Source organism: Haliotis asinina, chromosome 11, assembly GCF_037392515.1.
Source record: "Haliotis asinina isolate JCU_RB_2024 chromosome 11, JCU_Hal_asi_v2, whole genome shotgun sequence".
In the NCBI taxonomy this organism is placed as follows: Eukaryota; Metazoa; Mollusca; class Gastropoda; order Lepetellida; family Haliotidae; genus Haliotis; species Haliotis asinina.
The window spans coordinates 25,846,377-25,874,360 of record NC_090290.1 but is presented as its reverse complement, the minus strand read 5'-3'; the positions used below and the strand labels follow the sequence as shown (position 1 = coordinate 25,874,360).

Here is a 27,984-nt window from a genome sequence, read left to right as displayed (position 1 = left end):
TATGTATGTATGTATGTATGTATGTATGTATGTATGTATGTATGTATGTATGTATGTATGTATGTATGTATGTATGTATGGCGAGCTACAACTCACCAATATGCATAATCTTGTGTTATCTTTTCGCATAACGTATGTATCTACATTAAGTGAACACTACTATTGACACCAAGATTTACCTATACATGTATGCATGACCTTATATTGTCTAAATGTAAACTAAATGCATTACATTTATGAATATTACTTTTTAAGCATCGATATAGTGCCATGACTTATCAACATTTATAGCCCCATGATATCGCTCTGTAGAGCGAATATTCCTACTTTTGTGAACACTAATACCCACAGTACGAACTGTGGCGTTTCGATTTGCCAGTATGCATAACCAGTATAACATCTATGTAAAATCATTGAAGAATGAATGCACCTATACTCTTGTGAATAAAAATAATAGGGAAAAAGCTTGATATAAGTACATGTATGTATGTTTGTTTGTAGCCATGTCATTTCACATTTGCATCATGGATGTTATTCAGTCAAACAAAGGCGGTTTGAAAATAGTATTTGAAGAACACATTACAGTAAGCATGCAAGTCGTAAGAACGAAATATGGCGGAAATGTACAAAGAGGTGCAGTATGTCATGCAGAGGAAGCCTGAGAACCAGCATTAACACAGAAAATCCTGAGATCGGACAGCCACACAATCACCCAACAGGCTATGCCGAGATCGAGATGATCAAAGTTCCACTCGAAATGAAGAAACAAGCAATGAATGACGACAGTGATGACCTTATGCAAAATATTTGACTCAGTGTAAATTTAGGCAAAATAAGAAGGTGACATAAATACAGACTTTGAAAGGGGCCTGATTGAATGGGACATTTCGAATGTGAACCTTGTTGCGTCAGTGAACATAATTCGATTTTCCACTGTTTTCAGGCCTAGGACGCCGATCTGCGGTTTCCCGTGAAGGTTTGGTTCTGATAAGGCGTACTCAAGGTTGCGGATATTTACTCTAGATGTTTTGATGGGGTGAATTTTAATCAGGCAAAGGCGAACATATCGCAGCTCACGGGAGATGAGATCTGCACATGACGCAATGGAATCACCACAGCTCAGACGGGCCAAAAACTAGCAACCACTTGGCCTTGTAGCCAGGACTGGATGACATCCGTCACCAGCTCGGACAAGAGACACAGTCCGTTAGATAGTTTGCTGATTCAGCATCCCACCTGTTGCTTTCGGGTTAAAATCTGTGGATCAGTCTGGGTGAAAAATGTATGCTGTATTTATCATGAATACTCATCGGATTTCCGATGTACTTATTATATCATATATGTGATTCATTGTTAGAAGAAAGGAAACCGCTTTAAAATCTGTCAACTTAGTTTGTTGGTGGGTCCCTCAGAGTGCTTCAAGTACGGAAATAAACTGATAAAACTACAAATTGTTGTCGTCTTCTCATTAAGTGTGCTCTCATCGGCATAATCCGGAGTATCCTCTTCTAACAGACGTTGATCCTTCATTGATCTCGTAATCCTTTATTAACTGACAAAATAAAACTAGTCTTAGGACGCCGATTCTCATTTTTACTCAGCCGTGAAGTTTGGTCGAAAGGTGCACGGGCGTTATGAACCTGAACCGTCTTGAGGGATAGACTCTGCTCTCTAATACGTAGTGTGAATAAAGAAAAAAACGAAGTTTGTTATATTTTCTAAAGGATATTGTAAGAAGAAATGCGCTTTTACGTTAAATGGTACAGCTATTGACATCTCAAATGAATATTTCTATCTTGGTGTACCTCTCACTGGTAATGGTCGGTTCGTTGGAGCAATCAAACGCCTTTCTGTACAAGCTAAGAAAGCAATGTTTGTTATCTTAAACGTATTCGTCAACTTGATATTCCGCTAGATTGCCAATTGAAATTGTTTGATAATCTTGTTAAACCAATTCTTCTGTATGGCGCCGAAGTATGGTGGTTTGAAAATGTTGCCATCGTCGAACGTGTCCATCTTAAATTTTGTAAATATATTTTGAATGTGAAACAACTCCAGATTTTATTATATACGTTGAATTAGGTAGATACCCCATCAGTGTATCCGTTAAAGTTAGAATTATATCAAACTGGGCAAAAATGTTATGTCGTAATGACAAATTAAATACCATTTTGTATAATGTCATGTAAAATCTATATTATTCAAATACTGATTTTAATTTTCCATTGTTATCAAGTGTCAAGCGTATCATCCAAGATACGGGATTGTGTTATATTTGGCTCAGCCAATCTGTACCTAGCATTGTTTGACTTAAGAATAGTGTACAGTTCACTGATCAGTTTAAGCAGTTATGGTAGGGCTCTGTTGTGTACTCATCTGAGGGTAATTACTATGTAATGTATACGCATTCTTTATTTTTAGAACATTATTTGTTACAATTACCACATTACTACGGACGCTGGTTAAGTAAAATTAGAACTTTAAACCGCAGGTTGCCCAGTGAAACAGGACGTTAGTACGGCATCAAATAATGTAATAGACCCAGCCAGCTTTGTACATCACCTGTCTGTGATGAACTTCACTTTCTATTATATTGCAGAGCACTCAGTAGGTGCCCCCAGACATCAGTTCCTTCCCCAATATTTCAGTAAAGATCCTACTATTGAAAAATGTGTGTATCTAATGAAACGTGATTATTCACTACTTAACTCTAAAATTACCAAATTCATCAAAACTGGACTTCGCTCAATGTTTAATATGCATGTTATATCAAATTGCTGTATGTTCTCTGTGTCACGATACGTGATATTTGAGAATAAAATTTCTGTTCTCCTCTGTTCTTTGATAGTTCTGTTATCTGTATGTGTGTTCACGAAAACATGATTATCTGAAAGGCTTGAAGTTTACAACACCGGGAAAGCATCACCGAGTAACCTTTGCGTGGCAAAGGTCATAAAGTGAAAACAAACTTCTCACGATCCTGAGCTGAACAACCCAGTGACATTGCCGTGGACGGGTTTTCATACTTTCGCATGTTCAAACTATGCAACCATAACATGTCATAGCCAATTCCGTAAGATGTCTCGTAATAGCTAACATCTTCTTATATGTAGTAAGTTACCGATATGTTCAAATCATGCCATGAATAACTCCAGTCGACTATCAATATTTCTACTAGTAATCAATGATGTTTTTGCTATGGAAAATGTAGGGAAAACATCTTATTTTTTTAACCACTACAAAAACACAAAACAGTTCTTTCAAGTACATGTTTTTTATACATATATAGATTTAATGAAGCAAACGTCTCATTTTAGCATTTCTAATTTAGTCAGTTATTGCATGTGCATCTGTGAAAAACGTCATAAAGAAACGGTGGAGTAATCAATAGCACTGAAGGCCCCTGACAGGTAATTAAGGGCAACAGTATGTTGATTGAATCACAACGCCTAGATGATTGCAATTAGACAAGGGCCAGTTAAGCAAGCTGGATACAGGTGTAATTAGCAGGTGCATCAATTTCATTAGCCAGCGCAATGCCATATCCAACTCTGGGCTACTTTCTAAGCAACGTGTTTGTTTCAAACACTATGTTCTGAGACTATAAATAACTAGTAAGGTAGATATAATACTACTCTATGGATATATATACTAATCAGTATACGTGTGCCGGACCGAACGCTTGTGATACTGTGCTTTTACTGAGAATGTATAGAAAATAGGGTTCACTTTAAGCAACGTGTTTGTTTCAAATACAACGCTTTGAATCTCTGCCATGCCGTATTTAGGTAGATATGATACTAAGCTATGGATTTAGATAGAATTTAAGACACATTTGTGAGGCGTAAGGTGCTTTTTAGAGCTCGGGCCAAGTCGGACCGAACAGAGACTTAACACTTTTGGTCGAGGCTATGTTGGAAATTGTGAAAGACAGGTGCTTCAATTGAAGGGACCGGTTATCTTTACATGTGGCATTTTGTAACAGGTAGATGTTTAGGTAGATGTGATACCAATCTATGGATTTAAATACACTTCAAGATACATTTGAGAGGTGAGAGATACTTCTGACGGAACGTGCAAAGCCGGACCGAACGATTGTGATACAGTGTCTCTGTTGAGACTTCATAGAAAGGAGTGCTGCGCCTTGGGGAAATATGTTTGGACATGCTGTACTAAGTGTTATTTAGGTATTTATTTGCATTATGTCTGTCATGTGTACTAGTAAAGTTAAGCATTTGCATACTCGCAGGCTATCAGATTTTTGCTGGATTTATGCTTTTTAGAATACAGTGGCAATACATACAATTTTTGCGCGTGCGAATGCATATATACTTGGTTTGATCCTTCATAACATATTACAAAATGTTATGATTAAATATATGATTATAATATTTATAATGTTTAATGTCATAGTTGCCCACTGACTCTCGCCAATGGCAACGACTCTTTAACATAAACATCCTGTGCCAACTCAGCATGAGACAATAAAGGTCAATTAGGAAACCCCAACTGTTTTAATCAAGGAAAGAAAAGCTGTCAAAACATTGTCACTTCCTGCCCAGGACCCCAGGATGTCACACCTCACGCGCTAAGAGAAGTAAGTAACCTTCTCACACAGACATATCAAGGACAACACATAACAACAAGACAATGTCTTTTCTCTGGGACTCTCGGTATGTTATCAATGTTGGTTTTTCATCGTTAACTATACGTTTTCAATCAAACCATACTTGGAATTCTAGCTACCCAAATGCGCAGATTTCGTTTTAATATTCTGCAATACATTTTTAGAAGTACCCGGTGGCCCGGCCCGACTTTTCTTGGCCAGGCTTTTAGGCCATCCCGAAATAACGCTCGAAGCTTGCTTCGCTGAATGACGATTTACCTAATTGTTGACTTTTGAAAACGTCATGATTTCTTGAAAGGTTTTATGAATTACATTTTGGCATAATATATTCGTTAGCTCAACATGTTTGCCGCATGAACGAGATAACGTCATAAGGTTGTAAGCACTACCGCTTGTATGCATTTCGATCAGGACACATCTTTACACTGCATGTTTAAGTGTTTATTGTAGATACACATGTAAATGTAACAGATATGTCCTACACACAAGAATGTAATTCTATTTAAAGTTACATCATACATCTTGAAATGCCACAAAGGGGGAAAGAGACCAAGAAAAAACTAATATCTTTCTTATACACCTGTTACAACAGTCGACACACTAGTCCGCGTAGTGGACTTTGAAATGAGTAATAGATCAGAGCACATATTCAAATGTTGCATACATGTACAAAACTAACACGCGAACAACATCCCGAAATGAGGGTATCTTTACACACAGGTATCAAAGTGTAGTATCACCGGCTAGCTCGGCAGCATGAACAGGGCAGGCGCCCGCTTAGTAAGAATTGCAGCTGTTCTTAAAAGCAAATTCGGTAAGGACGCATATTCGTGTACATACTAAGAAAGTGAAATCCCAAATATGACATATGTTGCGTCTAAATGTCGTTGCTGAAAATTACTGTCTTTTGCAATAGAAGCAGTCAAACAAGACTGAGAAGGATGTGGTGTGGGAGCGAATTTGATTTGTCATGGAACGTTTGTTCGCAGGAGTTATCTGCCTTAGTGTATTACACACCCGGTGTACTGAACTTTGGTGTGTGGATATCTTCATTGACACTCACAGTAAACTTTATTTGTATCTAATTTATATGTGGTATATGTTACGTACTTTTACAGTGAGTAAATCAGTGTATAACTTGGTGTAAAATAGACTGTTATTTCAACCACTGGGGCTTGTAATCCTAAAAACAGCCACTAGATCTGTATACTGTCTCTGATGGAGTATTAGTACAATAAAAAAGACTCCTTTTTAATGTTACTAGTACCCCATCAGATATACCTTGATGGCAATTTTTAATGTTACCTCCCCATGATTTCAAAAGATAGTGTTTTGACATTATCTTTACATTTCCAGGTAGATCTAAATTAATAATCCAGTCCAGTTAGTTATAGTTGTGTGTTATATGTATCTAGATTCTATATGCTTGTGTTGAGGCAGGTCAGCACAGACGAGAGGGTGGCAAGCCATGTTTCAGGTGTGGTGGTAGGAAGGACAACTATCACAGAGGTTTGTGGGTTTATTTGTAGCTCAAAATGGGCTTACTCAGCCAACATGGCGAGACAGTGGCCATGTGCTCTCAACTCCTAGAACAAGGGCAATGAGAGTTATCTCCCTTACGTTAATAGTACTGGGGCCCTTTTGGGGATAGGGGCCTATTCAGGGTTGTACAGTTCATAGTGGAATAGCTGATACCACATCCCCCTTTGTAAGAATGGAACACTTAATCAGTGAACAAGCCAGAAATAATGAGTAACCTAATGTGCACTTGGCTGTGTATGAAATAATCACACAAAATAAACTTTATGCTAAGTTGCAACTATAATTAAACGTCCATAAGCTGAAAAAGAACACTAGGATATATTTATCTTATGCCTTCCACTTTCAACTGCAAAGTCACTAGTTTGGCTTGTCACACACTACACTACACTACACTACAGGTCAAGTCTGTTTGGCTTGATGGACACCCTTCCTGATCTGGTGACTGTACAGTTTGGAGGCATGTCACTGCTTGACTGTGTCTGTGTCTGTGTGGAGACTGGAGAATGAGTTAGTTCTGCGTGATGTGCAGTTGACTGTTGTGGTGGCAACAAGACAAGATGTTTTCGATTTCTTCTCAGGAGACTGTCACCAGACTTCACATAGTAAGAACGTGGTGTGTTTGCTTTCTTGTATACTTCGGCTTCCCGAATTGCTTCAGGGTCACGGACTAACACCTTATCTCCCTCATTTACAGGTGGAAGATTGCGACTTCTGTGACGAGAGTCATAGTCAGACTTTTGTCGCTGTTTAGACTGCTTGAAAGATGAACTGACTTGCTGTGAAGAAGGCAGCTGAGGTTCAAGTTGTGATGGATGAACAGGAAGAGTTGTGCGTAGATTACGTCCCATCAACAACTGCGCTGGGCTGTAACCACATTGCAGTGGTGTGCTTCTGTATGTGAGCAATGCCAGATATGGATCAGTTGCTTTCTTCAGAGTTTGCTTGATAGTTTTAACAGCTCTTTCAGCTTCACCATTGCTTTGGGGATACCTCGGACTGCTTGTGATGTGATTGAAACAGTAGTCATCAGAGAACTTCTTGAAGATGTATGACGAGTACTGAGGACCATTGTCAGAGATGACGATATCAGGGATTCCATGTCTTCCGAAGATGGATTTTAGATGGTTTATAACACTTGCCGAGGTTGTACTTGTGAGTTTACTTATCTCGATGTACTTTGAATAGTAGTCTATGACAAGCAGGTACGGATTTGAATTGATTTCAAACAGGTCAGTGGATACCTTACTCCATGGACGAGTAGGGGTTTCTGATGGGATGAGTGGCTCATGAGGGTTAGGTCGACAGCGAGAGCAAGTACGACAACTCATAACAACTTGTTCAATCTGAGAACTAAGTCCTGGCCACCATACAGATTCCTTTGCACGAGCACGACACTTGGTTAGAGTGAATGATATCAAGCATTTCTGCTCTCATACAAGATGGAATTACTAGCCTTTTTCCAAACAGCAAGAGCCCTTCAACAACGGAAAGTTCTCCTTGATACGGCCAATATGATCTTGTACAGTTTGGAAGAGATGCATAAATTGGCCATCCCTCAAGACAGTATTTCATGATGACTGAACAGACAGGGTCTTGGCGCAACTTTAGACGAATTTCATCAAGACGCTGATCAGATGCAGGTAAGTTTGCTAATACTGAGTCAACGTAGATGTTTGTGTCCGCTAGAAGACGAGTTTCCACACTGGAGAGTGCCAAGTTAAGAGGAGCTCTGGAGAGTGCATCTGCGGAACACAACTGCTTCCCAGGAACATGAGAAATGTCATATGAATATGCCATAAGACGCATTCTGAATCGTTGTATTCTTGGTGGGAGTTGGTCAAGAGACTTGTCACCAAGAAGAGCGAGAAGAGGTTTATGGTCAGTGTTGATGTGGAAGTATTTTCCAAGGAGATAATCACGGAAACGTTCGCATGCCCAAGTAATGGCTAGCGCTTCCTTTTCTACCTGTGCGTAACGCCTTTCTGTCTCTGTCATCGAGCGAGAGCAATATGCGATTGGTGTGTATGTTCCATTGTCACACCTTTGTGAGATTACAGCACCCAACCCGTAGGACGATGCATCAGCTGACAACAGTGTCTCTGCATTTGGATCATAATGTCCGAGAACTGGAGCACATGTGAGTAGAGATTTAATTGACTGAAATGCAGTTTGTTGAGGTTCCATCCATATCCATTGTCTATCCTTGACAAGGAGTTCACGGAGAGGCTGTGTGATGGAGGCAAGATTTGGAACAAATTTTGCAAGTTGGTTGACCATTCCAAGAAACCTTCGGATATCTGAGACATTCTGTGGTTGTACCATGTCGAGAATAGCACTGATTTTGTCTGGGTCGGCTCGAATACCATTTTGATCAATGATGTGTCCGAGAAATTTCACTTGCGATGTGGAAAACTGACATTTTTCAGCATTGAGAGTTACACCTGCATCCCGAAGTCTGCATAAGACTGCTTCAACACGCTGATCGTGTTCATTGTCGTCACGACCATGTGTGAGAATGTCATCCATTTGACAAACGACACCATCCAGTCCTTCTAAGATTTGTTGCATTCTCTTCTGAAAGAGTTCAGGTGCAGACGAAATGCCAAATGGGAGTCGATTAAAGCAGTATCGACCGAAAGGTGTAATGAAACAAGTGAGAAGTTTGGATTCTTCAGACAATAGAAGTTGATGGAATCCCAAATTAGCGTCAAGTTTCGTGAATACTCTTGCTCCGCTTAACTGACTGAGAGTGTGATCTACAGCTGGGAGAGGATGATTTTCACGTCTCACAGATTCATTAAGTTTGGTGAGATCGACACAAATCCTTACTCTTTCCGAGGACTTGGGGACTACTACCATGCCGGCACACCACTCAGTAGGAACATCAACCTTCGATATGACGCCGTTGTCTTCCATAGACTGAAGTTCATGTTTCACACAGTCCATGAGAGGAAGTGGTACACGTCTAGGTGTAGAAATTGCAAAAGGTTTTGCATTCTCCTTCAGTTTGATGGTGTATTCACCTTCCATTTTCCCTAATCCAGAGAAAAGTTCTGGGAACAGTTCTTTCCAAGTGTCACCTGTAACACTGTCAATGTGTTTGATGAGGTGCAGTCCTTTGATTGCTGGTCTGCCAAGTAGAGAGTGTGTGAGACCTCTGGCCACATATATATCTTGTTCTGTTTCGACATCCCTGCTTATGCTATTCAGTTTGGCGCGAAACTTTCCAACGACGCTCAGGCGGGAGTTTGAGGGACCAAACAGTCTCTGCAGACATGGAAGATACTGAGATGTGTAGACACCATACGGAATTACCGTCACATCAGCTCCTGTGTCAATCTTGAATTCCTCTGTGACAGATGAATTTATCTTCAAGTTTACAGTCCATGGCTGAGATGAACTTGTGCTAAGCATCCCAATAAAGGCATATTCAGGCTCACTTGTAGTAGGAGACTTGGGAGTAGATTGGACTTCAGAGAGTCTCGATTTTGAACTTCGACATACAACATCCCAATGTCCCGCTTTTCCACATTTGCGACATGTAGAATTAGATGCAGGACACTCACTTCTAGGATGAGAATTTTTCCCACAATATTTGCATGTTGATTTAGGTTTGAAGTGATCATTGAATGGACGAGATTTCTTTGATTTTGACTTGTGCTGTGATTTCTTGGATTTTGCTGATGGAGACACTACTTCTTCCACACTGGAATTGTTAGTTACATCAGGCTTACTTGTGGTACCACGAATAACTGGTTGCTGTTTGTGAATAGTTTCTGACTGGCACACATGACTAACAGCCGACTGTAGAGTGAGATTAGGATCATGCTGGAGTTTTTCTGACAGTCTCACATCACAAATTCCAACAACTATTCTGTCTCAAATCATCTCATCATGAAGAGAGCCATAATTGCAATTTTCAGCAAGAGAATACAGATCAGTAATGAAGGAATCTACAGGTTCTCCCTGTCTTTGGCATCGCTGATTGAATTTTGCCCTCTCAAATATCACATTTCTTCGAACTGAGAAATAGTCATCAAATTTCTGCTTTACAGTATCATAGTCATTTTCTTGATCCTCATTGAGAGAGAATGTAGGGAGAATATCATCTGCTTCAGGACCCATTAGATACAATAACTGATTCACCTGAGTGGTGGAGTCCTTAGTAGATAGTCTGGAAGTGACCCGGTATCTCTCAAATCTTCTGATCCAACGAGTCCAACACTCTGGGTTAGAAAAGTCAAAAGATTCAGGAGGTGTGATCTGAAAACTTGCCATGATGAGCCTTGAACCACTTCTGACACCATGTGGTGGTAGGAAGGACAACTATCACAGAGGTTTGTGGGTTTATTTGTAGCTCAAAATGGGCTTACACAGCCAACATGGCGAGACAGTGGCCATGTGCTCTCAACTCCTAGAACAAGGGCAATGAGAGTTATGTCCCTTACGTTAATAGTACTGGGGCCCTTTTGGGGATAGGGGCCTATTCAGGGTTGTACAGTTCATAGTGGAATAGCTGATACCACATCAGGGGCTTGTGTTATGGTGTAAAGTGTTCATTATTGTTAAAGTCAGTTTGCAGTGATAACGTACTATGAATTTCACTTAAAACCAAAATGTGAAATAAAGTGAAATGAAGATTGCGAATCCTCACAATTTACCTTGCCAATGGACCAGGTAAATCTCAGAATCTTTTGATAAAATTTGTTTAACAAATCATCATATTGTCAAATTGTTTTATTTGTTTGCATTACATGGGGTATGTGCATTAAATGCAACATCAAGAACAATCAGAGTTGGTCCAAGTTAATTCTCATCATGTACCTAATGTGCATTTGTTTCACTGTATCAACTACTGTGCTTACACCCTTGTAATAAAAGCCAATAATATTAAGTTGTTCAACAACTTTTATCGTAATAATCTGAGACTTAAATTTTCATTTGACAAGGTAATATTTAGGAGACAAACAAGATAATATTTAGGAGATAAACGTCATGTGTTGGCCAATTTCCGGGTGTTATTGTTATTGAGGATTTGAGGCCAGGGATGCCTTCGGCTCCAAATGTATTCACGGGCTTCAAATAGTCAATAACACCCGGAAATTGGCCAACACATGATGTTTATCGGCATTGTAAACAAAAAAGTAAACCCAAGGGTTTTACTGTCTGTACTCTTTTACATCGAGTACAGATACAGCGGTGAAGTGTCATCAGCTGGCTGTTTCAGCTGGTTCCCATGGTAGCATCTGGAGCTGCTCATTTGTGACGTCATTCTAACTTTACGTCACAATATGATTTGAATGACGTCAACATTGTGGATGACGCAACAAAACAATTGTTTTCGATGTTTCTACGTGACAATACGCAGCGAATAGTCTTGCTATTTCTGGGAATCAAATCCCATTTGATCATGTTTTTCAACCAATCAGATTACAGAACACAGTGACTTTTGGTTTACAGTGTGAAAATTCGCAATCTTAGTTTCAGTTTATTTTGTTTACTTTTTTGTTTTAAGTGCAAACAGACTACATGTCTACATTGAGTATGCAGCAGAGAGGTTTCAGGTGATCCTGGCACAGTCAAGCTGGCAAGGCTCATCGTCATAGCCCAAGTGGTATATGTTTGTGTCCCTTCATTGTGGTTATTTACAGACTGCTGCCACATAGCTCGAATATTCATGATAATCCTGCTATATGACTGTAAGAAAAGATTTATGGATGCCAGATCTATACTGTGAATAGCATGTTTCAGAGTGTATGCTTCCCCCATCATCAGTCCTAGTTGACAGTGTTACACAACGTGGTTGAAATCATAGATCAGTGCCCCTTTACTTTCTGTTCCCTTAAAAGATACTTTCATCTGACCTCAACTCATCATTTTTCTAAATAGTCCAGAGACTTTCATTTCTATTTTTTGTTGCAGTTAAGCCATTGCCCCAGAAAGTGCTGTGTAGAAACTGTCACTCTCGTGAACTGTTAATATCCCAGTCAGACATGAGAGTGAGATTGATCCCAGCACTGGAGGATAACTACATGTACCTCCTGATTGATGAAGACACCAAACAGTGTGCTGCAGTCGATCCGGTGGAACCAGAGAAGGTGAGTCTTGAGCTGACAATACTCTATACTTGGTGTTAATTAGTGGAACACCTACATTTCTGATGGCGTTTTAGTATTCTGTTTCACTAGAATACTTTGATGACTTTGAAAACTTTGCTAGGTTATCACTAGTTAAGACTGTCACAATATGTGTTTGTAGTTGAGCTTATTATTTCTGAAACTGCTTGTGCCACTCAAGTTCAAGAGAGTTTGCTGGACATAATTGATCTGGATCATAATTTCACCCGTTATTCTGGTAATGAATCAGCCACATGTCAGTGATTTAAAGTGACTTTGGAATTTGAGTTGAATATTTCAATAGACATTTCTGGAATGTCGATGTAATAGCTGTAATGCTGAAGCCAGCACAATAAACTGAAAGGTCTTCATGTAGTAGTACTTCCATTCATGATCAGCTTGGATTATTTCGGGACATGCCAAACTGAGACTTCTACCCTTCTGGAAGGATTTCATACTGGCACATGAACACCAGAACTACTTTAAACAAGAACGATAACTGTAGTCTTGCTTGACGAAAATGGTACTTAATGTCACCATAGCTGTTGTACACTTTATTGTTATTGTTTTATTTTTTTTATTTTAAAATGGTTTGACCTCTTTGAAACAAGTATCAGAGGAAGAGGAAAATGTTTGTTAAAGACATACTCAAACTTAATTATTGCAAGCTGGTAACCTTATATTTCCAATTGCTTGTTTCTGAACAAGCACTAATGGAATTTGTTTTATTGAATATGCAAATAAAATACAATTTCAAATAAACCTGCAAAATCATCAGAAATACACTCAATTGGGCCCATGAGAGTGGATCACATGGATGTATTTGGATCTCTGAATGACCGTGGCATTATCCTTACTAAAAACTGCACGAGGCAAAACAATTCTGTTAGCTATGTTGTTCGCATTCTCTTCCCACAGAGGTTACTTGTCATACCTTCCTACGAAGCTCTGTTCTAATACGGCCCTTTCAGGATTCGTGATTGGTTGCAATTACATTTAGTTGTGCAGTCAGCGATGTTGTTTTAAAAGTGATCATTCTTAAGGCTTAGGCAGTTTCCGTATGGCTCAGGTAAACTAGGACCTCTTCCCCAACATGATGCACAATGTTTCTTCTAGACACGTCATGTAATGGCAGATCAATGGCATCTCCGTTACTTTCATTGACATTGACAACAGAAAAGCTAGCTGTTAAATGTTTTGTGTGTCACATCAGCACAAGGCCCTGACAGTGGAGGGATATTTGTGGCCCCAAATTTGCTTGTATCAGTCAAAGTTGGATGTAAGTCAATGTAACACAGAAGGAATGGAGATGGTTCGTATTGAGATTTTTGGCTGCTAGGGGATATTATGAGAGCTGGGAAATGTGGCTGTATTAGAACAGTTTCGTGGAAAGATTTTAAAATTAACCTCTGTGGGAAGAAAATATGTTGATTGTAGTTTCAGTATTACGATATGTAATTTTCATGAATTTTTAAACAATGACATAATACCATAAAAGATTTTACTAATCAGGATTATTTTTATCAAAACACAGCAGGCATTACAAGCATTGATATTGGTTAGTCATATTGAAGTCTCTAGAAAAGGGACAAGTGGTGGTGAATGTTTATACAATTTACTAAATTTATGCATGTTAATGGATATGTCATCTGAAAAGTGATGCCAATCTTGTGATATAAAAAGCATGGCATAGAAACTTATTTTGAAGGAGTATCAAATCCTAATCCCCAATAATGACCCGTGAAGGTCCCGGGGTAGAATAGGCCTTCAGCAACCCATGCTTGCCATAAAAGGCGACTAACGGGATCGGGTGGTCAGGCTCGCTGACTTGGTTGACACATGTCATTGGTTCCCAATTGCGCAGATCGATGCTCATGTTGTTGATCACTGGATTGTCTGGTCCAGACTCGATTATTTACAGACCTCCGCCATATAGCTGTAATATTGCTGAGTGCGACGTAAAACTAAACTCACTCACTCACTAATCCCCAATGACATACATCCTACAGTGTGCCCGAGTGAGGTCTGTATTTCAGATAATCTCAGCAGTGAAGGAAGAGGGTGTGTTACTGAATGCTGTGCTGACTACACATCACCATTGGTATGTCCTTTACTAGCCTGTCTCATGTATCAGGGGTGTCTGACTAGCCTGTTTCATGTATCAGGGGTTTCTGACTAGCCTGTCTCATGTATCAGGGGTTTCTGACTAGCCTGTCTCATGTATCAGGAGCATATGACTAACCTGTCTCATGTAGTAGGAGTGTCTGACTAGCCTGTCTCATGTATCAGGAGCATATGACTAACCTGTCTCACGTAGTAGGAGTGTCTGACTAGCCTGTCTCATGTATCAGGAGTGTCTGACTAGCCTGTCTCATGTATCAGGAGTGTCTGACTAGCCTGTCTCATGTATCAAGGGTGTCTGACTAGCCTGTCTCATGTAGCAGGAATGTCTGACTAGCCTGTCTCACATAGTAGGTGTGTCTGACTAGCCCGTCTCATGTATCAGGAGCATATGACTAGCCTGTCTCATGTCCTAGGAGTGTCTGACTAGCCTGTCTCATGTATCAGGAGCATATGACTAACCTGTCTCACATAGTAGGACCATCTGACTAGCCTGTCTCATGTAGTCGAAGTGTCTGACTAGCCTGTCTCATGTAGTCGAAGTGTCTGACTAGCCTGTCTAATGTATCAGGAGTGTCTGACTAGCCTGTCTCATGCATCAGGAGTGTCTGACTAGCCTGTCTCATGTAGCAGTGGTGTCTGACTAGCCTGTCTCACGTAGTAGGAGCGTCTGACTAGCCTGTCTCATGTAGCAGGAATGTCTGACTAGCCTGTCTCATGTAGCAGTAGGGTCTGACAAGCCTGTCTCATGTAGCAGGAGTGCTGTGTTCAAATGGCAAGTGATAGGTGTATGGTGAAATCTTCAATCAACACAAAACAATCAACATCTCAGAAGGGAAGGTGTATGTTGTCATGGTTACAGTAAGTGTGAAGCTGAATGGTTGCAGGGATCATGCTGGTGGGAATGAGAAACTTATTGCTTTGGTTGGAAGAAAAACAATCTATGGTGGAGATGACAGAATTGGAGGACTCACCAACAAGGTCAAACAGGGTGATGAATTCAAGGTTAGACATTATATTTTTGCAGAGAACCTAAGGAACAATCATGATAGTTGTTTTTGCCATTGTGTGAGAACATATTTAACTGTAGTGGAGTTATGTAAAACATATTCACTTGATTACATCCGTGTTGATATGAACACTGTTTCAACTATCTGTCACTATTTTCCTTTCAATGTATAGAAGCATGGTAAAATTTGAAATTGTTTCCACTGCGAGGAGATGTCATTGAAGCATATAGTCAAGTGGCAATTTATAATTGGTTATCTGACAAAAGTCGACTTTTCCTCCCAATTTGATCAATTTGAAGTTTGGGAGTCAGATTGAACTGATTAATAAGTGTCACAGTGATAAAAGAGCTGTACTAATGTAACCGATATTCAACTGATATCTAATCAAAATACATTGTTTAACTTACATTTTAACACGACCCTTCAAATCCAACTAAAACCCAGTTATTTCCATGCCAAAGAACAACATTGACTCATGTTTGTGTCAGTTGGGCTGGATACTGAATGTTGTGGGTGAAGTCAGTTATCTTGTATTGATGAGCAATAATTGTCCACAAACATTAGGAATATAAGGATAAGATTTGTATTGTTTGTAATTTTCTGTGTGTTTGGTCGTAACTCTAATCCTAAATACAGGTTTTTCACTGAAAAGCCTGCTCTGTACTTGTGATGTCACTGTTAATAGTAATTGCAGATTTTGTTCTGATGCTGTTCTGCTGATGTGTCTGCCCCAGGGTGTTGAGATCTCTAGGTGATTAATATTGTTAAACTTGTTGCCCTGTATAACTAACTGAAATCAATCCTTAAATCTCAGTTCTCACTTTGCACTGTACTCTAGACTGTTTTGGCCCTTGTGAATTGTATCACCCTTTACTGACTGCAACATTGCATGAATAGTACAGTAGAACACGGATATAACGAACTCCAAGGGACCAGGGATTTAGTTTGCTATATCCGTTGTTCGTTATTCACGTTTGACCACCATATTGGCTTATAGAGATGAAGAGACACGTATATACATGGGCTACATATTTTTATTCTTGTACATTGACATTAAAATTCTGATTTCATCGTTCAAATACATTATCTAGAACATGTTTAACAATCACAACAATTTCAACAATATAACACTTAACTGCGTTTAACTTAGTCCACAATTTTGCTCTGCACGCCACGTCCTGTCGATTTCATTTTGTTGACTGCTGCACATACATCTGCTAGAGAGTCAAAAGTAGAATTGTCTGATCCTTCACACAAAAGCAGATGACGCAGTGTCTCTAATGCTGCATTGGCCTCAGCAAATGATGGCTTCGGACGAGGTTCATCATCTTCACTGTCCAAGTCGGGAGCAGGTGCGACAGTGGGCGTGGCAAACTGGTGGCTGACTGACGTCACAATCTCGTCTTCTGTAGGTCTTTCGGCTACAACAATTTCATTGTCAGCGTTGATGAAGTCATCCAGCGTGACATCAGCCGGGATTTCTTCTGCCTTATCTGACAGTTCACTCCACATAAGTCTGAGATCGGAAAGAACCATGTTGTCACTCTCATCGTCTGATGAATCTTCATCTTGCACAGGAATAACAAAACCTCCTTGAAACCATTTGTAGAGCACATCTTCCACATCTTGATGATTTGCTGTTCGTAACTTCTAGCGGGCGGGACCGAAATCACTAGAGACACATTTTGCCAGTATCGAGTCGCGATTCTTAATAATGGAACTGAGTGTTGATTTTGGAATGCCAAAGTCGAGAGGGATGTTTGTCTTCGATCTTACTCCTGATTCTACAGCCTGGATTATCTGAAGCTTTGTGTCAAAGGTGATAGCTTTACGTTTGCCTGCCATAGCGACGAGAGTGAACTGAAGATCTCTGTATCAGTCAAGCTTTTAAACACGATGTGTTCCTTTTGTTAATTAATTAATGACTATCAAACAATGTTGATTCACCGCCAACGAGGTTAAACAATGTTGATTCACCGCCCACAAGGTTGATGTATACCGCTAAGTCGCTGAGTTGACACTGAGCTGACACTGAGTGAGTTCGCTACTCACGTCGTTAATTGGGCTTGGGGTCAGGAAATCAGTTCGCTATAACCGTTAATTCGCTACTCACAAGTTCGTTATTCACGTATAATTTTAATGATATTATAAAGGGACCATTGACGGGACTTTTAAATTTGTTCGCTATATCTGTTTGTTCGCTATATCCGTGTTCGCTATATCCATGTTCTACTGTATAATCATTGACCAGCGGCAACGACCTTGTATGAATTGTATCACACTTGACTGACTACAACTTTATCATGTGAATTACATAATCATTGACTGAGCGTAACGACATTGCAGATTGGCAGTTTGAAAGTGAGGTGTCTGTTTACGCCATGCCACACATCCGGCCACATCTGCTATCTTGTGACCGGGAAGGAGGGGGAAGCTCCAGCAGTTTTCACAGGTCCGTGTCAGTAATCCAGCTTGTCTAGCATGGTTGCATGTCAAGCACATGAACAGTGTCTAATTAATGTTATATCAAGAGTCACCATTACCAATAAGACCTCACACCCAGGTGAAGCCATTGTTATGCATGTCAGTATGGATGCTACAGACCATGTTGTCTTTTAGACTTCGCTCTAACCTAGACTGTCAATCACATCATCAATCAACATACAGCAATTGAAGTATACAAGAATTATTTGACATAATATATTAGAACAAGCCCACTGAGTTGCAGAGGTAGAGATATCTGCATTAACTAGTTTATGTATTGTACTGATCATGTTGGCTTTTGCTTCAAGAAAATCAAAGGTCCTCCTCAAAACTGTACATGTATAAAAATATATTAGGCATGAAACAGATAAAAACAGGATGTCAAATATCACAGTATATATATGGACACTTTTCATAAAATAACCTGACCTGCAATAGAGGTTGTCAGAAGTTTAGAACTATTCTAGGAAGACATTGTTTGTGTAGGGGCCACACAGTTCTAGGAAGATGTTGTTTGTATAGGGGCCACACAGTTCTAGGAAGATGTTGTTTGTATAGGGGCTGCACTGTTCTAGGAAGATGTTGTTTGTGTAGGGGTCACACAGTTCTAGGAACATGTTTATATAGGGGCCACACTGTTCGAGGAAGATGTTGTTTGTATAGGGGCCACACAGTTCTAGGAAGATGTTGTTTGTATAGGGGCTGCACTGTTCTAGGAAGATGTTGTTTGTGTAGGGGTCACACAGTTCTAGGAACATGTTTATATAGGGGCCACACTGTTCGAGGAAGATCTTGTTTGTGTAGGGGCCACATTGTTCTAGGAAGATGTTGTTTGTATAGGGGCCACACTGTTCTAGGAAGATGTTGTTTGTGTAGGGGCCATGCTGTTCTAGGAAGATGTTGTTTGTATAGGGGCCACACTGTTCTACGAAGATGTTGTTTGTATAGGGGCCACACTGTTCTACGTAGATGTTGTTTGTGTAGGGGTCACACTGGTCTAGGGAGATGTTGTTTGTATAGGGACAACACTGTTCTAGGAGGATGTTTGTATAGGGGCCACACTGTTCTAATGAGATGTTCTAGGGTTCAAGCTGCCAGAGATGATGTGAAATGTCATTATTGTTGTAGGGGACACATTGTTCCATGGTGGCTGTGGGAAGTTCTTTGAGGGGACAGCTGAGCAGATGCACAAAGCCTTGATAAAGATCTTGTCTGCCCTGCCACAGCAAACAGTGAGTATCTTCCATTAACTGAGTGGCACATATAAATTGTAACAGTACTGAATCAGAATGAAACTAGTTTGGATTCTATCATAATTGATTCCAGAAGGGGAACTCGAGTTAGTTCTTGCACACTATGACACACCATGTACCATTATTCTCTGTCTGTGATTACAGAAAGTATACTGTGGCCATGAGTACACAGTGTCCAATCTGAAGTATGCTGCCCATGTGGAACCAGCAAGTAAGGCAGTGGCTAGTAGACTGGCCTGGGCTCAGGTAGGTCGCTTAACAGTGGGGACTGTATGCAACTCCACCTTGGACTGGTATGTAGCTAGAACTGGTATACAAATGCAGTTATTCCCCTAACGTGTGTTTAGCACGAAGCGGATATTGTAGGATATTGTATTAGGCTCTGTACATCTGCCAGTCTGTGCGTACAAATTGGAATATTTTAAGAACCATTCACTAGATTCTTCTCATATTTGGTACCTAGGTTCATCATAGTAAGACAGGTGACATTTACTTTCATTTCAAGGTCACAAGGGGACTTTTACCTTTTTGCCCTTGTCAGCATGGTATCTCAAGAACCATTGACAGAATTTTCTTCATATTCAACACCAAGCTTATTCTAGGGAAGGTTCAGGGCCCAGTCGATTTTGGTGACCTTCACTTAATTTTCAAGGTCATGGCGCCTCTTTGGAGATTTCAGCATGTTAAGCTGCATTTTAAGCTTGCCAGCGAGATATCTCAAGAACCATTCACTGGATTTTCTTCATATTCGACATGAAGCTTCATCTTCAGGAAAGGTGCAAGGCTCAGTAGAGTTTGGTACCTTCACTTAATGTTCAAGGTCATGGAGACACTTTGATAACTGCATGTTAAGCTTGTCAACACAATATCTCAAGAACTGGTCACTGGATTTTCTTATTCATCACCAAGTTTCATCTTTGGAAGGCTTATTTAACTTCATCTTAAACTACTGCCTACATTTTCATTACTTTTTAAGTTTAATTTGATAACTTGTGGTGGGGGATTATGTCACCTTAGTGACAATGCTTGTTAGGATGGGAATGCAGCTTCAGTGAGGCTGGTATGCTGCTGTAGTTAGAACTGAATGCAGCTGTAGTTAGAACTGGTATGCAGCTGTAGTTAGAAATGAATACAGCTGTAGTGATGACTGGTATGCAGCTGTAGTTAGAACTGGTATGCAGCTGTAGTTAGAACTGGAATGCAGCTGTGATTAGAGCTGATGTGCTGTAATGACAATTGGTATGTAGCTGTAGTCAGAATTCATTTGCAGCTATAGTGAAAACAGGGATGCAGCTGTAGAAAGAACTGGTATGCAGCCATAATTACATCTCTTACGCATCTGTAATGAGAACCGAAAGACCTGTAGTAAGGCTGGTATGCAGCTGTAGTTAGAACAAGTATGCAACAGTACTTAGACCTGGTATGCAGCTGTAGTGAGAGCTGAATGCAGCTGTATTGAGAACTGGTGTGCAGCTGTATCTGCAGTTAGAACTGGTAAGCAGCTGCAGTAAGGCTGGTAGTGGGGCTAGTTACATGACTGCAGTGCATGTAACTGTAGCTGGAATCAGTGTGTTCATCTATAAGGTCACTCACTGAAGAAATGTCAACCACCACCACTACTAAATTTAATGTGCAATCTGCAATGGACATATTTGACCTCTCCTACAGAGTCAGAGAGCCAAGGGTGAAGCAACAGTTCCGTCCACAATTGGAGAAGAGATGCTGATAAATCCTTTCATGAGAGTCAGGTATGTCCCTGCACAAAACGCAAGTAATGAACAAAACTCCCTGTCACTCTCAACACAAAGTTCTGCTGCACTCAGCTTAAAGCACTGCCGCACTCGGCACAAAGCACTGCCATGATCAACACAAAGCACTGCTGTGATCAACACAAAACACTGCTGCACTCAACACAAAGCACTGCTGCACTAAACAAAACTGCTGCTGTTGCACTCCCTCCAAAATCCCCCCTGCACTCAAAATCATACACAAAAGCAAGCTGTAGGTTTCAGGGAAAATCAACTCTCTTTCATGGGACTATCATGGATAACCAGAACTTTTAAAAGACAAATTATATTTCTTCTCAAAATGATTATTGTGTAATGCTTTAAGTGGCAGTAGTTTACAAACCTAGATACTTACAAAATGTAAGAGACCGACTGAATTTCACTGATAACATTCTGATGTAACTTACTAGTTGTGTTTTTTTGTTTATCCTTACTCTTTAGTACTTGAGGGGCGGTGGGGTAGCCTAGTGGTTAAAACGTTTGTTTCTCACGTGGAGGACCCGGGTTCGATTCCCCACATGGGTACAATGTGTGAAGCCCATTTTCTGGTGTCCCCTGCCGTGATATTGCTGGGATACTGCTAAAAGCGGAGTAAAACTAAACTCACTCACTCACTCACTCTTTAGTCCTTAGCATTTTTTGGCTGATACTTGTTTTTCAATCATGACATCAAAAAAATCAATCATTTTTTTTGCTGTCTCCCAAAAATTGCATCCTCTTTTTGAATATAAATTTCATTTACTATCATAATGCTGTGATGGATCACTGTATGTAAGTGGACGTTTTGTACTAGTCTTAGATACATGCCTTGTATAGGTCAGACCTGCCACCCACAACAATGTTTGAAATAGTTATTGTTCCTGTTTGTACAGTGAGGCCAGTGTGCAGACCCACTGTAAGGAGACAGACTCTGTCAAGGTGATGGCCTTCCTCAGGAATGAGAAAAATCAGTTCCGACCACCAGCATAATGCAACATGGACTGATCACCACTCACTCTGGTGGCCACGGCAACCCACAGGCAACCATGCTTCACTTTTTCTCAAGACGCTAGAATTTAATTCATCTTCAATCATAACAATGAAAGCTCTGGCTGTATTCAGTGTTACTGTTCGTATGAAGAAAGCTGAGAATATTCAGGGAATACCTTGGAAACTTTTGCATTGCGTTTTAATTGTTAAGGTAAAGGAAGAGGACAGGTGGAGAGTTTTGATTCATTTCTGTAATCATGCTGATGGGAGTGGTAAATCAATTATTTACAGTGTACATATTCATTTACTAGTATCTTAATAGATGTTACTATTACAGCTTTACAATGTCAAGTTCACATAAAAATTTACTTCGATATCCATGTGGTAACTCTGGTCTGTTTACATCAGAGAAGAAATGCATGATGATTGCACAACATTTCACCTGTCTGTTGAGCTATTAGACTAACAACTAGTCTCAGAAATGAACATATTTCACTGAAAAAAGTTCAAAAAAAAATATGATGAAATGGAGCCCTGTGACTTTCTTCATTTTCAGAGGCTAAACATATCTGCAGAGCGATAATTTCTTTCTGAAGCTAATTAAATCTAAACTTGCCACATTTTCTACACTTGCAAGGGCTTTCTTGTATATATTTGCTTCAGGTTATAAAAGTACGACAGACTATTGAGCTATTTGCTTTCAATGGCAGAAACATGAGTGTGTTTCAATCATTGCATAATTTCAAAATTGTGTCTTATTTCGTACCAGAAAAAATTATTTCTAAGTCTACACTTCCCCAATAAATCATGTTTAGTTTCTGCTGATAAATATATCAGCTGTCAACAGCTTAGTATGTCTCTCAGTCCATAAACAATATTACCCCTTCTGCCGAGCCCTTTCTGCAATACTAAAGCCCTAAATGAAGCAAATGTAGATTTCCACTGAATCTCTGGTTTCCCTGGAGCTACATTTAAATCTAAATGGGTTTGTTTGTTACTATCAAAATATATATATTCAGAGACTCAGCATTAGTATATCAACAGCTGTGACCCAGTGTGTGTTGAGAGATGCAGACAACAGATTAATACTTGATTCATGGCACAGGTAATCAGGATGCCACTTTGTATACATATGTTTCATGGTTTTGATTTATTTTACTCATAAAACACAAACAGTCATATTAAAGATGTGAAAAAGCAAGTGACTGTGCTTGTCTATCTCTTCTCCCCCAGAGAGACAGAGTAGAGAGTCCCAATACCAACATAGTAATGGCAGACAGTACTTCAATACACAACAACAAACTTTCATCAAATTGATATGAAAACAAATAACCCTGTATCAATACTGCATCATAAAAATATATCTGTATATATATTGAAAAAACAAACAAAAGGTTAGATGACAAAAGAGGATCCTAGAGTGAGTGAGTGTTGTATTACATCACATTTAGCTATGTATTAACATGTTGACTGCCTATCACATGCATGTTTGTAGAATCAACTCTGATCAAATCTGTCACTATGAGTTATCTCGTAGCTACATCAGAAGTATTTGAAAACATGTTTCACAATGTTGGCTAAACAGGCACAGAAGTAGTTGTCTCCTGGTGGTAACAAAGAATGCCAGGAGATGTTTGTTTCTTTCGCCTGTTTGCCAGTGAAACTTGCTTTAAAATACTACAATGTAGCTGCAACGTGACTCACAGTGGCAAGTTTGGCCAGAATTGATACAAGTAAACTTGTGATAGGTAGTCAATGTGTTAACAATGACTTCATGCTTTTTATCATTAAAGGTAATTGAAACAAGATCCTCGGTTTCACCCACAAGGTGAAAGAGCTACATATGTAATGGTAATATACTCATTAACAAAAACAGAATCATTACATTTTAACAATGTGTTTTCGAACAAATAGTCACAAACACTAGCCATTTCACAGCATGTCTTGCCAAGTGACATGAGTGATCTCTTTGCCACCTGTAGAACATTAAACATGTGATTTGGTTGTACCTCAATCTGACCACCATCGAGATTTACATGTGGTCATAGATGTCTGGATGAATATCACTTACAACATACAGCTTCCTCTCTAATATTTGCCAGTATTCACACATAAGGAAACTTTGTCGCAGGGTCATTGTGTAATTATGTAATTATCAATCAAGTAAAAAAAGGAAAGTTATAAATATCAACTCATATGAACCAGCTTATCATTTACAGCATCTTGACTTTTTTGGATCTTATTAACAGTTTATGCTAGAAAATAAGTTGTATCCAGATCCACACTGATGAATGTGGTTTTCTTAGACTGTGGTTATAATCAGTGCATTCTCCTGAAGGTGATCCCAGAAGCATTTGGAAATTATGGGTAATAATGAAATAATACACTCTCCTCAGTACTGATCTTACAAAATATGTAAGAACATAAACATTGCCCTCACTCAGGACATACAAGACTTCTGATACTAGTATCTGTTTCGTAAAAGCTGCATGACCCACAGATTTCTAACACTCTATATACATAAATGTTTAGAAGATGTACAAAAGTAGAAATCTCAAACACCTCACTGCCATCTTATGTTTCATGACTGGATATTATGCATCTATCTGCAGATGCATAACTGTCACTTCTCCAGTGCATGACTTGATTCTCAAGATATTCAACCTTGCAGCAAATTTCCAATCAAAACTAAATAACTTCAAACCAAATCCAAGCCTTAATGCAGATACAAATTTGAACTAAAGTTATTGTTTTCCATGTTGGATTGTACTATAATGATAATTAAGTGTTAAACATTGGAAAATATATTTAGCACTAACTTAGAAGTGATGACCATGAACTTTAAGTCCTGGAATACAGTCCTATATCACTTTCCTTTTCGCATGTCTACATACCGCATTCCTAAGGCCTAGCGCACATCTCAAAACATTATGGATTGCTGCATGTCAGGAAACACCTGTTTCCAAGGCCTGTGATCCCAGCTTGGGAATGAATAGATTTGTCAGTATTGTGTTGGCATACTGGAACATGTGCCTGATGTCTGGCTTGACCTCATGGTGTTGATGGCTAGAGACAATCCTGACAATCTGAAGAAGTCGGCCTCAACCAGTATCTCTTGGAGCAATGCAGTCTGATTCCTGAGACTATCTAATGACCTTTTACCATCACGCAAATAGTTCAAGATATGACGAAAATTGGTCCCGTCTCGGTCAATAAAGTAGGAGCCCTCACCATCTTTCTGGACATGATGTCGCCCACTGAACATCAGAGCTAATAACGAATCGGGTTCTTTGGTTAGTGTAACTGTTGAGGTTGTATACCTTGATCCCCCAACATTCAACTCCACTTTGGTGTCTGTGAATTTATTCTGTTCTTCGATTCTTTTCAACTCTTCCTCCAGCTTCTTCCTTTGCATCAAATAATCTGTCAAGCCTCGCTTGAACTTGTCCACTTTCACATTAAGGTCATGTTCCCGCTCATCCAAGTCTTTTTCACGTTCTCTAAACCTCTTCTCTTGTACATCAAGTTCAGACTTTGCTTTCCCTACCTCTTGCTCCAGTTGCTCTGCAGCTGCACTCTTGTCCTTGATTAGTTTCTCAACATCTTGGAACACTTCATCTCGTTTTGTCGTAACCAGAAACTGTACCTCCTTCTCAAATGAATTCAAGGTATCATCCAGTACTCGTGACCAGTTATGTTGTTGGTGAGCAACCAAAAGATTGGGACTGATGCCAGACAGACATGAGATCCTCTGATGCAGAGGGTAAGGCTGTTTCCCTCCTGTCTCCTCCAGACACAACATGACACTGATCCCAAGTCTCTGCAGAACCTCAGAGAGATGTCCTTTGGCGGAGGAGAATGAGTCCAAAGATGCTTGACTCGCAGTAGGAGGAGGAAGTCCATGTCTCTTTATCAGTTTCTCAAGCAAACCTGGTACCTTCAAAGTCAGGAATGCACCAAAACTCCCAGCTGTAACTATTTCTGGGGAATCCAAAGTCCCCAAAAACACTTCATTTTCATCTATCTTCACAGAGGCCCATATGCGATGCCCATTATCTATTGATGCTCCAATAGATCTGCACAACAGCAGATCCAGAAAATTAACATCCTCCCAGAAGAAGACCTGTACGAAATGCTGTTTGTCTACGCAGTCAATGTGATCCAGGAGACAGACTGTCATATGAATGAAGTCAAGGTGTTTGTCTGCCAGAATGTATGAGTCTCCCTGCCCTGGAATGCGTATATACTTGGAGGAACATGGTCGTCTGTGGAGGTTGTAATCCTCCCCTAGGCCATACCATGACACCAGCACCTTCCAAACTGATTCTCCCAGAAATATGTTTTCTGTGTCATTGAATGAACTTGTCATGGGAGGGACATTTCCCCCTGCTTTGTGATGGTCATTCAGCTGTTCCTTCAGCTTACTTATCCATATATCAGCCACAGCATATTCCCATTCATCAGTCACACATGGAGGACCCTTCAGCAATGTGCCCAGAACACGCACCTGGGTCGTACGGGGAACTGGAGCTCTTGGTAACGACATTCTTACCTGAGAAAGAAAAACAGATTAACTGTGAAAGGGAACTGAAAACATGAACACACATTCTGTTGAAGCACAATATCTTTATCTGGAGAACATATTTTCACTAAGTGCCAAAATCTAAAGCTGTAAGAAATCAAAATCAGGAGATATGAACTCATGAACAGAAGATGTATATCTGGCTCTCGGCAGTCCATTAAACATCAGTTGATGTTTGTTGCATATCATACCCACTAATATACTACCACATACTCTAATTATAATACAAAGCTCAAGATAACGTGTTTATCTATTACTCAAGTTATAATTTACATGGAGAGTTGTTGAGTATCCCTCAACTACACCCATCCACCCATCTGCTGGATATTCATCAATTAATATACTATCCCAAATGAATAAGCTCACAACCCAATACATTTTAATTGAACATCCATGTGATTTGCACTATTAACACGTACACAATGCTTGACCTTTGGGAATTTAAAAAATACAACAGAATCACTATCTATTGTGTAATTAAACCAGTTGTAGTTATCTTTACATTCTCCCCATTGCCCACAACCTTTTTCTGGGCATACGTCTGACCATGAAAAAAAAGTTCATCCCAAATTATCAAACCATGAATAATGACAGTCGGGCGGTTGGAGGATTTTACGGTCACATCGTTTTGTTTGCATAACAATGATTTTGATAACCAAGAACGCTGCTTGGACTTTATTTTCTTGTTGCTCATTATCACGCTGTAATCGTGTCATACGATGCACGTGGTGATGAGTCACAATGACTACGTGCCTGACTTGATAGCTACACATACTGACTGGTTCGGTTATTCCTGTTATGTACAGCATTCCGTGCCACTGACTGAACATCAATATGCCACAGCCACAAGAAAACACGTTCTAGTTTACTTCTATGAGCGAATAATAATTGTTCAACACTAGGGCTGTTACCTTGCCATGTTGACAGCGCAGTAATAACAGATCAATCCACAAACAAAATGAGACAATTCTGTCAGCTACTTCTGCGAACACTCCCCTCTAGATTCACAACGCAGTTACTTCCCTTCGTTAATCAAAAGGGAGACAAGTCCACTTAACTGTGTCATTTCGATTGTGGTTGTTGCGTCATGAAAGTACCGCTACCAGGCGCCTTACCACTTTCACCCGTGTTGTTTAGTGTGGGCGGTGTATAAGATTACAGGTGTACATTTCAGTTGGTAAACACAGAATTAATCAAACAAACGAACCATGTTATAGTTATTTTCATAAACTACAGGGCAAAAGAAAGTTATCGCTTTTAAAGTAACATTTACTATACAAATACAAACACGCTGGTGTAGGTTTGAACCAAAGCAGAAAACATTTAGCAAAACGCATCATGCTCCTGATAACAAAGCAGATGTCCGAAACCTTCGTAGGAATCGTGCATGGTCAAAATGCACCGATAGATGTACAGAGCAAACATGACAAGTAACTCCAAGAATATACCAAGATAGGCATGCGCAAGGAGACGATGTGCATGCCCATATACAG

The 27,984-nt window shown here is 39.8% G+C and overlaps 2 protein-coding genes across 9 annotated transcripts; one reads left to right on the top strand and one right to left on the bottom strand.

The window, feature by feature from the left end:
- The first annotated feature begins 3,943 nt into the window (after window positions 1–3,943).
- LOC137255202 (hydroxyacylglutathione hydrolase, mitochondrial-like) lies at window positions 3,944–23,110 on the top strand. 7 transcript variants are annotated; one of them, XM_067792619.1, is made up of 10 exons: window positions 4,619–4,673; window positions 6,068–6,136; window positions 12,092–12,267; window positions 14,322–14,386; window positions 15,294–15,411; window positions 17,763–17,868; window positions 19,029–19,132; window positions 19,298–19,399; window positions 20,822–20,901; window positions 21,813–23,110. In XM_067792619.1, the coding sequence occupies exons 3-10, from the start codon at window positions 12,163–12,165 to the stop codon at window positions 21,907–21,909; spliced, it is 777 nt and encodes a 258-aa protein (XP_067648720.1). In that variant the 5' UTR covers window positions 4,619–4,673; window positions 6,068–6,136; window positions 12,092–12,162; the 3' UTR covers window positions 21,910–23,110. The 7 variants fall into 7 exon arrangements, with proteins under 7 accessions (XP_067648719.1, XP_067648722.1, XP_067648720.1 ...); XM_067792620.1 differs by lacking the exons at window positions 4,619–4,673; window positions 6,068–6,136 and adding exons at window positions 4,803–4,925; window positions 11,685–11,783; XM_067792615.1 differs by lacking the exon at window positions 4,619–4,673 and adding an exon at window positions 4,813–5,441.
- Window positions 23,111–24,881: 1,771 nt separating this feature from the next.
- Window positions 24,882–27,508, bottom strand: LOC137255201 (uncharacterized). 2 transcript variants are annotated; one of them, XM_067792614.1, is made up of 2 exons: window positions 27,403–27,508; window positions 24,882–26,461 (listed from the first exon to the last, which is right to left on the bottom strand). In XM_067792614.1, the coding sequence occupies exon 2, from the start codon at window positions 26,453–26,455 to the stop codon at window positions 24,911–24,913; it is 1,545 nt and encodes a 514-aa protein (XP_067648715.1). In that variant the 5' UTR covers window positions 26,456–26,461; window positions 27,403–27,508; the 3' UTR covers window positions 24,882–24,910. The 2 variants fall into 2 exon arrangements, with proteins under 2 accessions (XP_067648715.1, XP_067648714.1); XM_067792613.1 differs by having other exon boundaries at window positions 27,361–27,440.
- Between the last annotated feature and the right edge of the window lie 476 nt (window positions 27,509–27,984).

Coding starts and splice junctions, on each gene's coding strand:
- LOC137255202 (XM_067792615.1), top strand. CDS start 5,384: ATGAACAGGGCAGGCGCCCGCTTAGTAAGAATTGCAGCTGTTCTTAAA. Junction 6,137..12,091: donor GAAGGACAACTATCACAGAG/GTTTGTGGGTTT, acceptor TTTTTGTTGCAG/TTAAGCCATTGCCCCAGAAA. Junction 14,387..15,293: donor CTGACTACACATCACCATTG/GTATGTCCTTTA, acceptor GAATGGTTGCAG/GGATCATGCTGGTGGGAATG.
- LOC137255201 (XM_067792614.1), bottom strand. CDS start 26,455: ATGTCGTTACCAAGAGCTCCAGTTCCCCGTACGACCCAGGTGCGTGTT.